Source organism: Rhinopithecus bieti, unplaced genomic scaffold, assembly GCF_001698545.2.
Source record: "Rhinopithecus bieti isolate Rb0 unplaced genomic scaffold, ASM169854v2 scaffold_1853, whole genome shotgun sequence".
NCBI lineage: Eukaryota > Metazoa > Chordata > Mammalia > Primates > Cercopithecidae > Rhinopithecus > Rhinopithecus bieti.
Genome location: NW_016804151.1, coordinates 6,003,419 through 6,017,779, shown reverse-complemented (window position 1 = coordinate 6,017,779; position 14,361 = coordinate 6,003,419). Strand labels below are relative to the sequence as shown.

General features: G+C 46.5%; 1 protein-coding gene across 8 annotated transcripts in view; it reads left to right on the top strand.

Moving 5' to 3' along the window:
• The first annotated feature begins 269 nt into the window (after positions 1–269).
• The window catches only part of ACSBG2 (acyl-CoA synthetase bubblegum family member 2), a 57,834-nt gene continuing 43,742 nt past the window's right edge, over positions 270–14,361 (top strand). The window contains exons 1-4 of one of the 8 annotated variants that reach the window (XM_017867018.1): positions 270–545; positions 3,463–3,560; positions 6,321–6,540; positions 11,036–11,124. In XM_017867018.1, the coding sequence (XP_017722507.1) occupies positions 6,394–6,540; positions 11,036–11,124 (236 nt within the window). In that variant the 5' untranslated portion in view covers positions 270–545; positions 3,463–3,560; positions 6,321–6,393. Of the gene's footprint in view, positions 555–3,461; positions 3,561–6,310; positions 6,541–11,035; positions 11,125–14,361 lie in introns of those variants that run through there. The other 7 variants (XM_017867015.1, XM_017867016.1, XM_017867011.1 and 4 more) reach the window with 7 other exon arrangements.

Sequence of the window (14,361 nt, the reverse complement as noted above, 5' to 3'; positions counted from 1 at the left end):
GATCCGCCCGCCTCGGCCTCCCAAAGTGCTGGGATTACAGGCGTGAGCCACCACGCCTGGCCTGGTTTTGTTCATCTTTATGTCTCCAGCATCCAGCACAATCCCTGGCATTACGGTCATGGCTCCATAAAAATGTCATGAACACATACAGAAGTGCATGCATGCATGAATCAATTAACGATGCATGAAAAAGCAATCTCCCCATCCTGGAAACAGCTTCCCCTAGGGTGGGGGTGGGGTGCGGAGGCAGGGACAGCCAGTGATGTCACAAAAGGTGGCTGGGATGGAAGGTTCTGGAAGGTTGAATGGGGTAGAAGGCCTGTTGTGGAGGGAAACCACCCATCCTCCTGCCTCCCACCACCACCATCATCCTGGCTGGACAGAGAGGGTGACGGGGCTGGGAAGGGGCAGCTCATGTTCAGGTTTCCAGGTGGGGCTATCTGTTTACTGTCTTTGCAGGAAGAAGAAAACACCTGAGTGACCAGATGTCCCAGCTCCAGGTGCCTTGCCAGATGGCCAGAACCACACCTCTCGAAGAGTGACAGGTGCCAGTGGTATGGGAGAAGGGCATGCGTTTTCTTTTCTTTTTTCTTTTTCTGTGAGACAGGGTCTCACTCTTTCACCCAGGCTATAGTGCAGTGGCATGATCTCAGCTCACTGCAACCTCTGCCTCCCAGGCTCAAGCGATCCTCCCACCCCAACCTCCCAAGTAGCTGGGATTACAGGCGCACGCCACCATGTCCAGCTAATTTTTTTTTTTTTTTTTTTGAGACTGAGTCTCACTCTGGCGTGATCTCGGCTCACTGCAAGCTCCACCTCCTGGGTTCACGCCAGTCTCCTGTCTCAGCCTCCTGAGTAGCTGGGACTACAGTCACCCACCACCACGCCCAGCTAATTTTTTGTATTTTTTCAGTAGAGACGGGCTTTCACTGTGTTAGCCAGGATGGTCTTGACCTCCGATCTCGTGATCCACCCACCTCAGCCTCCCAAAGCACTGGGATTACAGGCGTGAGCCACTGCACCTGAACCCTACATGGCCTTTTAAAATTGCGAAACATATAATGCATGTAAAATAACACAAAACATACCTGTACGATTTAATGAATAACAATAAATATCTGTGTGCCCTTTTCACTTCATGAAATCGAATATTACTAGTAACTTACAAGTCCTCTGTGGAGAACTCCTGAGCTCAAGTGATCCACCTGCCTTGGCCTCCCAAAGTGCTGGGCTCAGAGGCATGAGCCATCGCGCCCAGCCTGCACACATTTTTGCACATCTGCTGGGGGTGAAATGATCATGTGATTTTTAACGTGCAGTTCCCTGATGACCAAAGCTCCTGAGCATCTTGTCCAGGATGTATAGCCCATCCAGGCTCCTCTTTTGTGACCTGCCTTACATTTTTCGTCATAAAACACTGGGTTGTTTACTTTTGTCTTTTAAATCCAGAGTTCTTGTCATACTCCGGATACTAATTTTATTTGCCCATTTTGCATTACCATAAAGTAATACCTGAAGATGGGTGATTTATAAAGAAAAGAGGGGCCTGGTGCGGTGGTTCACGCCTGCAAATCCCAGCACTTTGGGAAGCCGAGGTGGGGGAATTGCTGGAGGTCAGGAGTTCAAGACCAGCCTGAGCAATATGGCGAGGCCCCTAGCTCTACAAAATAAAATAAAATAAATTAGCCAGGCATGGTGGCATGCACCTGTAGTCCCAGCTATCTGAGGGGAAGAGAGTTCCAGGCAGAGGGCTGGTGTAAGAACCACGTGCATGTGAGAGCGCTGCATTCACCAAAGCATTTACTCAAGTTGTTGCCTGCTGTGTTCCTGTGCTCACTGATAGAAACATTTATAGTCCATAAAACATTACTGCAAATCTAGAATTCATAACAACTGCTTGATTCTTGTATCGAGTACACTCTTTATCATGAACGAAATCGCACAATTTTCCTCCCTGAAAGCCACTGGAAAAATCAGTTTCAATAAATATCGACCAATCATTTGGCCTCCACTTCCCCCAGGGGACAAAGTTGACAATATCTGAGGACATTTTTGATTGGAATAAATTGATATTTAGAATTTGTGATTTTAGGCCAGGCGCAGTGGCTGACACCTGTAATCCCAGCACTTTGGGAAGCCGAGGCCGGGGGATCACCTGAGGTTGGGAGTTTGAGACCAGCCTGACCAACATAGAGAAACTGTCTCTACTAAAAATACAAAATTAGCCAGGCATAGGCCGGGCGCGGTGGCTCACGCCTGTAATCCCAACACTTTGAGAGGCCGAGGCGGGCGGATCACGAGGTCAGGAGATGGAGACCATCCTGGCTAACACGGTGAAACCCCGTCTCTACGAAAATACAAAAAAATTAGCCGGGTGTGGTGGTGGGCGCCTGTAGTCCCAGCTACTCTGGAGGCTGAGGCAGGAGAATGGCATGAACCCGGGAGGCAGAGCTTGCAATAAGCGGAGATCGCGCCCCTGCACTCCAGCCTGGGTGACAGAGGGAGACTCCATCTCAAAAAAAAAAAAAAAAAAAAAAATTAGCTGGGTATGGTGGCCTGTAATTCCTGCTAGTCGGGAGGCTGAGACAGAAGAATTGCTTGAACCCAGGAAGTGGAGGTTGCAGTGAGCTGAGATTGTGCCACTGCACTCTAGCCTAGGCAACAAAACAAAACCCCATGTGATCTTAAATGTTTTCTAAAGAGATGGCATTGATTTTACCACAATGAATGAGAGCACCTGTCTTCCCACATTTTCATAATAGAAAATATTGTCAACATTTTTGATCTTAGTTAACCTGAGAGGTGAAAACCGCATCATATTTTCTATTGTATTTCTCATAGGACTGAGTTTGAGCATGTTTTCTTCTTTTAAAAGTCACTTTTAGTTTCAGATAATTATCTGTTCATGTCCTTTGCCCACTTTCCCTTTGGGTTTTGGTCTTTTTCTGACTAACTCCTCAGGGTTCTTTACATATGAAGGAAATCAAGCTTTTATATTTTTGGATGTATTGTCCGTATCTTTCCCTAATTTGTTGATCTCTTGATTTTTGTTTATGGTATTCTTTGCTATGTGGAAAATTTAAAATTTTATGTAGCAAGATTTATCCTGTTTCTCCTTTAGGCCCTTTGAGTTTTCATATTAATACTACCTTTAAGAGAATGTAAATGTGTGGTCCCATGAGAGTTTCTTTCCCTTGGGAGGCTTCAAAATGTTTTCTCACTCACAGAGTTGTGTATAAGCCCAGACTTTTTCTGTAAACTCACAGATTGAATACCCTCTGGGTTTTACAAATGCTCTATTATCTGGCATGCCAGCCATTCTCCTCTCCCCCCAGGCCCAGGACAGGCATGACCAATGGATCCCAGGATGCTAGGCAGACATGACCAGTGGATGGAGGAGTCGGCCTCATACCTACAGCCCCTTTACCAATTCTGTTAAACTCCTGCTTTTTTGCCTTGCAGTACTGTGAAGCATGGTTTCTGCACACCTGGAATGACTGGAACCCCAACGATTCAAGAAGGAGCTAAAGATCTTGAAGTAGACATGAATAAAACAGAAGGTATATTGCACTAAAGAGTGCATGGGAGAGAGAGAGGCACATTGACTCCACAAAGGCTCTTTGCAGAGGAGTCTGGATCTAGAAAGATGTAGCCGTTCCTTGACTGACCCTGCTGACCCCCACCCTCCACCCTTTTTTTTGAGACAATGTCTTGCTCTGTCATGCAGGCTGGAGTGCAGTGGTACAATCATAGCTCACTGCAGCCTTGACCTCACAGGCTCAAGTGATCCTCCTGCCTCAGCCCTCAAAGTAGCTGGGACTACAGGTGCACACCACCATGCCCAGCTCTGTATTTTTTTTTTGGAGAGACAGGGTTTTGCTTTGCTCCCCAGGCTGGTCTTGAACTCCTGGGCTCTAGCAATCCTCCCACCTTGGCCTCCCAAAGTGCAGGAATTACAGGTGTGGGCCACCATGCCCAGCCTGGGGCCTATTTTCTACTCTTGATAGGGTGTTGAGGTAGCAGGGCAAGTGGTTCACTTAATTCAGAGCTCTGCTCTACTGGTCATGTGACGCTGGGCAAGTCACTTGCTCTTTGGAGGCCTCATTTGCATATCTGAATGATGGGGGCATTGATAACAGCACCTGCCTGTCAGGATAGTGAGCCCAAGTGGATAAAGTACCCAGGAACCATCCATGTGGATACAGTGCAGATATGATCATAGTGACTTATTAACACTAGGCTGTAATCATTTTACTGCCAGAGCTAAAGTCAAGGGACATGGTGACATCATAGACAGCTTTGATACCAGTGGGCTGGGGGAGGTCCCCAAACGCCGGTGGGACCTCGAACCCAGCCATTGTCCAGGCTCTTGACACCATCGAGAGTTAATTCAAGAAACAAGTCAGAAAATACTGCAAGTGGGCCAGGCACGGTGGCTCACGCCTGTAATCCCAGCACTTTGGGAGGCTGAGGCGGGCGGATCACGAGGTCAGGAGATCGAGACCATCCTGGGTAACACGGTGAAACCCTGTTTCTACTAAAAAATACAAAAAATTAGCAGAGTATGGTGGCAGGCGCCTGTGGTCCCAGCTACTCAGGAGCCTGAGGCAGGAGAATGGTGTGAAGCCGGGAGGCGGGGCTTGCAGTGAGCCAAGATAGCGTCACTGCACTCCAGCCTGGGCCACAGAGTGAGACTACATCTCAAAAAAAAAAAAACAAAAACAAAACTGAAAGTACTGAGGTTTATGGCAAATAAAAGTACTTGCATTGCAAAGTATACATTCAAGGAGAGGGAGTGCAGGAGTACTCGAAAGATAGCGTCACGCACAAAAGGAGTTTGAGGACCTTTATGGGTCCAAGGGGTGGAATATTCATCTAAATCGCTAGAAAACTGGCTGGGCACAGTGGTTCACATCTGTAATCTTAGTACTTTAGGAAGCTGAGGTGGGCAAATTGCTTGAGGCCAGGAATTTGAGACCAGCCTGGACAACATGACAAAACCCTGCCTCTTAAAACTATAAAAATTAGCCCGGTGTGGTGGCACATGCCTGGAATGTAGTGAGTCTCAACTCACTGCAACCTCTGCCTCCCAGGCTCAAGCGATTCTCATGCCTCGGCCACCCAAGTAGCTGGCATTACAGGCATGCACCACCATGCCTGGCTAATTTTTTTTTAACAAAGTGCCCCAAACTGGGTGTCTGAAACGACAGAAACATATTGTCTCACAATTCCAGATTTCTGAGATGAAGGTGTGGGTAGTGAGGTTGCAGTGAGCCAAGATCGCACTACTGCATTCCAGTCTGGGCAACAGAGTGAGACTCCGTCTCAAAAAATAATAATAATAGGCCAGGCACGGTGGTTCATGCCTATAATCCCAGCACTTTGGGAGGCCAAGGCAGGTGGATCACCTGAAGTCGGGAGTTCGGGACCAGCCTGACCAACATGGAGAAATTCCGTCTCTACTAAAAATACAAAAGTAGCTAGGCGTGGTGGTGCATGTCTATAATCCCAGATACTTGGGAGGCTGAAGCAGGAGAATTGCTTGAACCCGGGAGGCGGAGGTTGCAGTGAGCCGAGCCTGGGCAAGAAGAGCAAAACTTCATCTCAAAAACAAAAACAAGACAAAATAATAATAAAAAAAATAAGATGGGGCCAGGTGCAGTGGCTCATGCCTGTAATCCCAGCACTTTGAGAAACTGAGAGAGGATTGTTTGAGCCCAGGAGTTTGAGATCAGCCTCAGAAACACAGTAGAACCCCATCTCTACAAAACATCAAAAAATAAAATTAGCTAGGCATGGTGGTGTTCGCCTGTAGTCCCAGTTATTTGGGAGGCTGAGGTGGGAGGATGGTTTGAGCCTAGGAGGTCGAGGTTGCAGTGAGCTGTGATTGTGCCAGTGCACTCCAGCCTGCTGACAGAGTAAGACTGTGTCTCCAGAAAAAAAAAAAAAGAAAAGAAAAGAAAAGAAAAAACAAACAAAAAAACAAAAAACAATGGACAGAACAAAGATAGCAGAACAGATGTGTGATAATATATAGTAAAATGCTAGCAGTTGTAGAATCTAGGTGTTGGGTAAGAAAGTGCTTGGTATACAATCCTTTCAACTTATTAAAATTTTTTTGGGGGGGAATGAAAAAATAAATAAAGAGAAAGGAAGCTTGTCTTGCCAGTGTTGACCACATAACTTCACCCTAAAAGGGGATTAATTCAACTCTCAGCACCTTAGGTCCAAAAAGACACCAACCGCCCCCCCTCCAAAGTTGTTAAATAAATTAAAACATTTGCCACCCAACTCTGGTAACTATTTGCAGTTACTCCCAGGCTGTGGACCACCTGTCGAGATGGAGAAGTCCTTCTGAGGCTATCCAAACATGGACCGGGCCATGAGACCCCGATGACCATCCCTGAATTTTTTCGAGAGTCAGTCAACCGATTTGGAACTTATCCAGCCCTTGCATCCCTGAACGGCAAAAAGTGGGAAGTTCTGAATTTCAACCAGTACTATGAGGCTTGTCGGAAGGCTGCAAAATCCTTGATCAAGGTAAGATTCATTCATTCATTCTCCTTTGCTCAACCATTCATTCTGAATAGGTAATACACATACATATATGTGGTACAAAATTCACAGGGCACCAAAAGATACAAAGGTTAATTAGTGAAAAATTTCCCTCTGATTCATGAGCCTCAGACATCTAGTTCCTCTCCAAGGAAGCAGCCACCATTGTCAGTTTTTTGTGTGCCCTTTTGGGAAACAGATTATGTGTATATATATATAAAATACAATTTTTATATATGCAAATTTTTACACACATAATAGCCTACTACACCCATGGTTCTACCTCTTGCATTTGTCCCTAACATACTATCTCTATGTATTAGTTAGTTGCTTCTGCATAACAAATTATCCCAAAACATACTGACTTGAAACGACAAACATTTATCATCTCACAATTTCTGTGGATTGAGAATTTAGGAGCTACTTTGAAATTGGGTGGTTCTGGCTCCAGGTCTCTCACGAGGTTGCAGCCAAGCTATCAGCTGGGGCTGTCTCATCTGAAGGCTCAACCGGGGCTGGAGGCTTTACTTCCAAACTTACTTACCTAGATGGCTGGTTGTTGGCAGGAAGTCTCAGCACCTCATTCCATGGCCTTCTCCACAGAATTGCTTGAGTGTCTTCACAGCATGGTTGCCAGTCCCCCCTAGAATGAATGAAGCAAAAGAAAGAGGGAAAAAGGCTGGGGTCAGTGGCTCATGTCTGTAATCCTAGGGCTTTGGGACATAGAGGCAGGAGGATCACTGAGCCCGGAGTTCAAGACCAGCCTGGGCAACATTGACCCCAGTCTCAATAAAAAATTTAAAAATTAGCCAGGTGCAGTGGCACATGCCTGTAGACCCAGCTATCAGGAGGCCGAGGTGGGAGGATCACCTGAGCCTGGGAGGTTGAGGCTGCAGTGACCTGTGATTGCACCATTGCACTCCAGCCTGGGCAACAGAGTGAGATCGTGTCTTAAAGAAAAAAGAGAGAGAGAACCATGTGCTTGGGCTGGGTTTCTTCTTGGTGGCCCCACCCTCATACTATGTCGCTGTGGCTAGTTCATCTCTCCTGAAAGATGGTCTCCTTTAGCCATGTTCTTAGTTCCGTGGAGTTGAAGGTCCCCCTCCTCCCCTAAATCTTGGAGACCTGACCGAGTATGGTGGCTCATGCCTGTAATCCCAGCACTTTGGGAGGCCAAGGTCGGCCGATCAAGGTCAAGAGGTCAAGAGTTTGAGACCAGCCTGGCCCACATGGTGAAACCCCACCTATACTAAAAATACAAACATTAGCCAGGTGTGGTGGTGCACGCCTGTAATCCCAGCTACTCAGGAGGCTGAGGCAGGAGGATTGCTTGAACCCAGGAGGCAGAGGTTGCAGTGAGCCGAGATCGTGCCATTGCACTCCAGCCTGGGTGAAACTCAGTCTCATAAAACAAACAAACAAAAACAAAACTTGGAGACCAAAGTAAAAACAAAACCAAAAGAAAAACAGACAAAACTACTTGCAGCCCCAAGTAGAAATTAATCAGTGTAATTATTATTAATAGGCATTAATAAAAACACACTCTGTCCACAATAAAGCCAGCCTTTTGGTCACTGAAACACTTGGCGTCTCATCCTGAGGTACCAGCAGGCAAATGTCTTCCAAATGGTTCCTTTTCCCCCAAGAACAGCAGATCATTGCCAGTCGTGATCCTGTGTGACTAAAAGAGCTGACAATGTTGGTTGGCAGTACCCAGAACAAAGAGGGAGTTTTCCCCTAAGGATGCTTGCTTTTGTTTCTGAGTTTCCTGGTTTATTCTCAGCCACATTCAGGACAAGTCTGTACCTTTACATGTGCAACTTTTTTTTTTTTTTTTGAGATAGAGTCTCACTCTGTTGCCCAGGCTGGAGTGCAGTGGCGTGATCTTGACTCACTGCAGCCTCCGCCTCCAGGTTCAAGCAATTCTCCTGCCTCAGCTTCCCAAGTAGTTGGGACTACAGATGCGTACTGCCACGCCTGGCTAATTTTTTGTATTTTTAATAGGACGGGGTTTCACCATGTGGGCCAGGCTGGTCTCGAACTCCTGACCTAAGAGATCCACCCGCCTCAGCCTCCCAAAGTGCTGGGATTACAGGCGTGAGCCACCACACCCAGCCCTACAAAAATAAATTTTTAAAAAATTAGACTCAGTGGAGCAGGCCCATAATCCCAGCTACTCAGGAGGCTGAGGTAGGATTGATGGAGCCTAGGAAGTTGAAGCTGCAGTGAGCTATGATCATCCACTGCACTCCAGCCTGGGCAAAAGAGCAAGATCCTGTTTCTTTTTCTTTTTTTTGTCGCCCAGGCTGGAATGTAATGGCACAATCTGGGCTCACTGCAACCTCTGCCTCCCGGGTTCAAGCAATTCTCCTGCCTCAGCCTCCCAAGTCTCTGGAATTACAGGAGTGTGCCACCATGCCTGGCTAATTTTCTGTATTTTTAGTAGAGATGGGGTTTTCACCATGTAGGCCAGGCTGGTCTCAAACTCCTGACCTCAGGTGATCCACCCGCCTCAGCCTCCCAAAGGGCTGGGATTACAGGCGTGAGCTACCATGCCCAACCTACATATGCAACTTATCACCACTATCTGATATCATTCCTTGAGTGCTTTCATTAAAAATAAAAATAGGGCCAGGCACGGTGGCTCATGCCTGGAATCCCAGCACTTTGGGAGGCTGAGGCGGGCAGATCACGAGTTCAGGAGATCGAGACCATCATGGCTAACATGATGAAACCCCATCTCTATGAAAAATACAAAAAAATTAGCCGGGCGTGGTGGCAGGCGCCTGTAGTCCCAGCTACTCAGGAGGCTGAGGCAGGAGAATGGCATGAACCCGGGAGGCAGGGCTTACAGTGAGCCGAGATCGTGCCACTGCACTCCAGCCTGGGGGACACAGCGAAACTCCGTCAAAAAAAAAAAAAAAAAAAAAAAGGTGAAAACGGGCTGGGTGTGGTGGATTACAGGTGTGAGCACTTTGGGAGGCCAAGGCGGGAGGATTGCTTGAGGTCAGGGGTTCGAGGCCAGCCTGGCCAACATGGTGAAACGCTGACTCTACTAAAAATAAAAAAAATTAGCCAGGTGTGTTGGCGCATGCTGGTAATCCCAGCTACTTGGGAGGGCTTGAGGGCAGGAGAATCACTTGAGCCGCAGGAGGCAGAGGTTGCAGTGAGCGCGAGATTGCAGTGCTGCACTCCGCAGGCCTGGGCAACAGAGTGAGACTCGTCCTCAAAAAAAAGAAAGAAATATGGTGGCCGGGCGGCGGTGGCTCAAGCCTGTAATCCCAGCCTTTGGGAGGCCGGAGACGGGCGGATCAGCGAGGTCAGGAGATGCGACCGAATTCGCATCCTGGTGAACCGGTGAACCGCGTCTCTACTAAAAATCACAAAAGGCTAGGCCGGCGCGAGGTTGACGGGCGGCCTGTAGTCCAGCTACTCGGAGGCTGAGGCCAGGAGAATGGCGTAACCGCGGGAGGCAGAGCTTGGCAGGTTGAGGCTGAGATCCTGGCCACTGCACTCCAGTGCCCGGGCGACAGACGCGAGACTCCGCCTCAAAAAAAAAAAAAAAAAAAAAAAAAAAAAGAAAAATGGTAAAATCCATGTTATATACATTTTACCACAATAAATGAAACAAAACATAAAAATAAAAATAATAAATGATGTGTTATGCAGAGGGAGGTAAACAAACCTCCCATAGTCACAAAAATTAAAAATATTACAGCTCAGGCCGGGCGTGGTGGCTCACGCCTGAAATCCTAGCACTTTGGGAGGCCAAAGTGAGCGGACCACCAGGTCAGGAGATTGAGATCATCCTGGCTAACAAGGTGAAACCCCGTATCTATTAAAGATACAAAAATTAGCCGGGCGTGGTAGCAGGTGCCTGTAGTCTCAGCTACTCGGGAAGCTGAGGCAAAAGAATGGCGTGAACCCGGGAGGTGGAGCTTGCAGTGAGTCAAGATTGCGCCACTGCACTCCAGCCTGGGCGACACAGCGAGCCTCCATCTCAAAAAAAATCAAAAAAGCAAAAAAACAAAAAACAATATTACACCTCAGATTTTAGGCTCAACGCTGTCTCCCACTCCATGTGGCTACTTTTGTTTTGTTTTGAAACAGGGTCTCACTCTGTTGCCCAGGATGGAGTGCAGTGGTGCAATCATAGCTCACTGCAGCCTCGAACTCTAGGGCTCAAGTGATCCTCCTGCCTCAGCTGCCCAAGTAGCCGGGACGACAAGGGTGAACCACCATGCCTGGCGAACTTTTCTACTCTTTTGTAAAGACAGGGGTCTCACTGTGTTGCCCAGGCTGGTCTTGAACTTCTGACCTCAAGCAATTCTCTCACCTCAGCCTCCCAAAGTGCTGGGATTACAGGTGTGAGCCACCGCGCCCAGCCTCCATGTGACTACATTTGACTCTGACGTCACATATCCTAATGATGTAACATCTCCGTGTTTATGTTCTGTTTTTCTGTTTTTTTCCTTCCCAGCTGGGCTTGGAGCGTTTCCACGGAGTTGGCATCCTGGGGTTTAACTCTGCGGAGTGGTTTATCACTGCTGTTGGCGCCATCCTAGCCGGGTAAGGTCATTGGCTTGGTTCACGGTGAGGATTAAGGAGCCGCTACCCTGGGCCTGGGACCCCTGGGCTTGTTTGGTGTGAGATGCAAACAGGCATTTTGGATGAACGCCCTAGTTAGCAGGCAGGATAGATGCATGAACAAATTATTCTGATCACAGGTCATACGCAATAACACCCATTAGACCAGCGGTCTCAGACCTCTCGGTTTTCTTCAGCTGCAGAACTTTTTGCAGACAAAATAATAATCACAGCATTTAGAGGCTTCTGATTATGTGCAGAAGCATTGTGCTCCGTGTGTATGATCCTGGAAGACCTCACGACAGCAATGTGAAGTGGGTCCTATCATCCCCTATCTACAGATGAGGGAACTGAGGCTCACACAGCCAGTGGGCAGTAAAGCCAGCACTCTGCTCTAAAAATAAAAATTAAAAAAAACTTTTAAAACTCCACAAAATGGCCAGGCACAGTGGTTCATACCTGTAATCCCAGCACTTTGGGAGGCCAAGGTGGGGAGATCACCTGAGGTCCGGAGTACCAGACCGGCCTGGCCAACATGGCGAAACCCCATCTCTACTAACAAAATACAAAAATTAGCTGGGTGTGGTGGTGGGTGCCTGCAATCCCTGCTACTTGGAAGGCTGAGGCAGGAGAATTGCTTGAACCCGGGAGGTGGAGGTTGCAGTGAGCCGAGATCATGCCACTGCACTCCAGCCTGGGTGACAGAGCAAGACTCTGTCTCAAACAAACAAACAAACAAACAAAAAATAGCTCCTAAACACACATGCACACACACAAATAAAAGAGGGAATTCCTCTAGTTATATTACCTGGGAGTTAGGGAGGGGCTGGGATATCCCGACATTAACCTCCCATGACACTGACTGTGTTTTGTTCACCTCTGGGGTCTGGTTTACCAGGTTACTCAGTATTTACATAAATGACGAGAACCCAGTCCAGATGCTACCATACCAGTGGGGTTTTTCTGTTTGTCTGCTTTGGGGTTTTTGTGAGACAGTCTCGCTCTGTCACCCAGGCTGGAATGCAGTGGTGCAATCTAGCTCACTGCAGCCTTGAAATCTTGGGCTCATGCGATCCTCCCGCCTCAGCCTCCGGAGTAACTGGGACTATGAGCACACACCACCACACCCAGCTAATTTCTTTTTTTTTTTTTTTGTAGAGATGGTTTCTTGCTATGTTGCCCAGGCTCTAATCATGAAAAAAAAAAAAAAAGTAAAATAAAATACTGATTTCTTTTTGAGCTGGTAATTCTACCTTTGGGAGTTTTTACTTAAAGAAACAAAATCAAAACATGAGAATATATTTTGGCTTATGCACAAAGATGCTTCTTGGAAGTGCTATTAGTGATGGCAAAAAGTCAGGGACAACCTAAGTGTCCCATAGCTGGGGATTAAACCACGAGATGCCTTCTGGATGGGATTCCGGGTAATATTTTGAAATGATGGCTCTGAAGAGCACATTTTAAACATTTTTGATGTCAGAGGTGACAAAGCAGGTATCAAAATCTTTATACATTGTATGGCTACAACTATGCTTAACATTTAAAATACCAGGCCAGGTGCGGTGGCTCACACCGGTAACCCCAGCACTGTGGGAGACGGAGGCGGGTGGATCACGAGGTCAGGAGATGCAGACCATCCTGGCTAACACGGTGAAACTCCATCTCTACTAGAAATACCAAAAAATTAGTCAGGCGTGGTGGCGGACACCTGTAGTCCCAGCTACTCAGGAGGCTGAGGCAGGAGAATGGCGTGAACCCAGAAGGCGGAGTTTGCAGTGAGCCGAGATCACGCCACTGCACTCCAGCCTGGCCGACAGAGCAAGACTCTGTCTCGAAAAAAAAAAAAATTAAAATACCAATGATTAATATAGCAATTATTGCTGGTCACTCTTACCTATATGATATCATTGACTGTTCATGGTAGCCCTTTGAGGTAGGTGCCATCATGATCCCGAGTAATAATGATGGTGATGATACTCTGGAACCCATCGAGGTTAAGTGGCTTCCCCAGAATCATGCTGTGGTTGGATAAAGACCCTGAGACCTGAACTCATTTGTTCGAGTCAAGATTAATAATAGCAACAGCAACGACAACAGAAGCAGCAGCCACAGCTATGAAAAAATTGAGAGGCTGGGCACAGTGATTCATGCCTGTAATCCCAGCACTTTGGGAGGCTGAGGTGGGAAGACTGCCTTAGCCCAAGAGCTCAAGACCAGCCTAGGCAACATAGCAAGATTCTGTCTCTAAAAAAAACAAAAAAGAAAAAGGTGCTTTTAAAATTAGCCAGGCATGGTGGTGTGTGCCTGTAGTCCCAACTACTTGGGAGGCAGAGGTGGAAGGATGGCTTGAGCCCAAGAAGTTGAGACTGCAGTGAATTATGATCACACCACTGCACTCCAGCCTGGGCAACAGAGTGAGACCCTGTCTGTAAAAAAAAAAAAAAAAAAAATAGAAAGAAAGAAAAGAAAAAGAGAGAGAAAGAAGGAAGGAAGGAAGGAAGGAAGGAAGGAAGGAAGGAAGGAAGGAAGGAAGGAAAAGAAATTGAGGGTGGTGACTAGAAATAAATATTAACGTTAGTTATATCTCATCATTGAGACTAAGAACACCCTAATATGTTATATTCTATTTTCTAAATTTTTATGAGCATATACTACCCCGTCTTACAGAGAGCTGAAATATATATAATATATAATATATATAATATATATTCCTTCTTCCTTCCTTCCTAATAGTAATACTATATATAGATGATATTATATACATAATATATATATTTTGCCTCACAGGGCTGTTATGAAGATTCAATAAGAGATTCAATAAGATTCAATAACCCTTAGCACAGCGCTTAGCAAATAGTATGTGCTTAAGAACTGTGATGAGAGTAACCATCTCAAATAATCATAACGTGCTTCATTCCCTGACATATTAAAAGCACAACAACTAGATCAACAGAGCAGAGAGCAAGAAATAGCTCCATGCATACATGGTCACTGGTTTCCAACAAAGGCAGCAGAGTAATCCAGTGGTGATGGACCAACTGGATATTTGTATGGAAAAATAAATCAGCCCTGATCCCTACCTCACATAATATATATATATAATATATAATATGTAAATTATATATAATATATAACATATAATATATATTTTATATATATAGAGAGAGAGGCCTGGTGCGGTGGCTCATACCTGTAATCTCAGCACTTTGGGAGACTGAG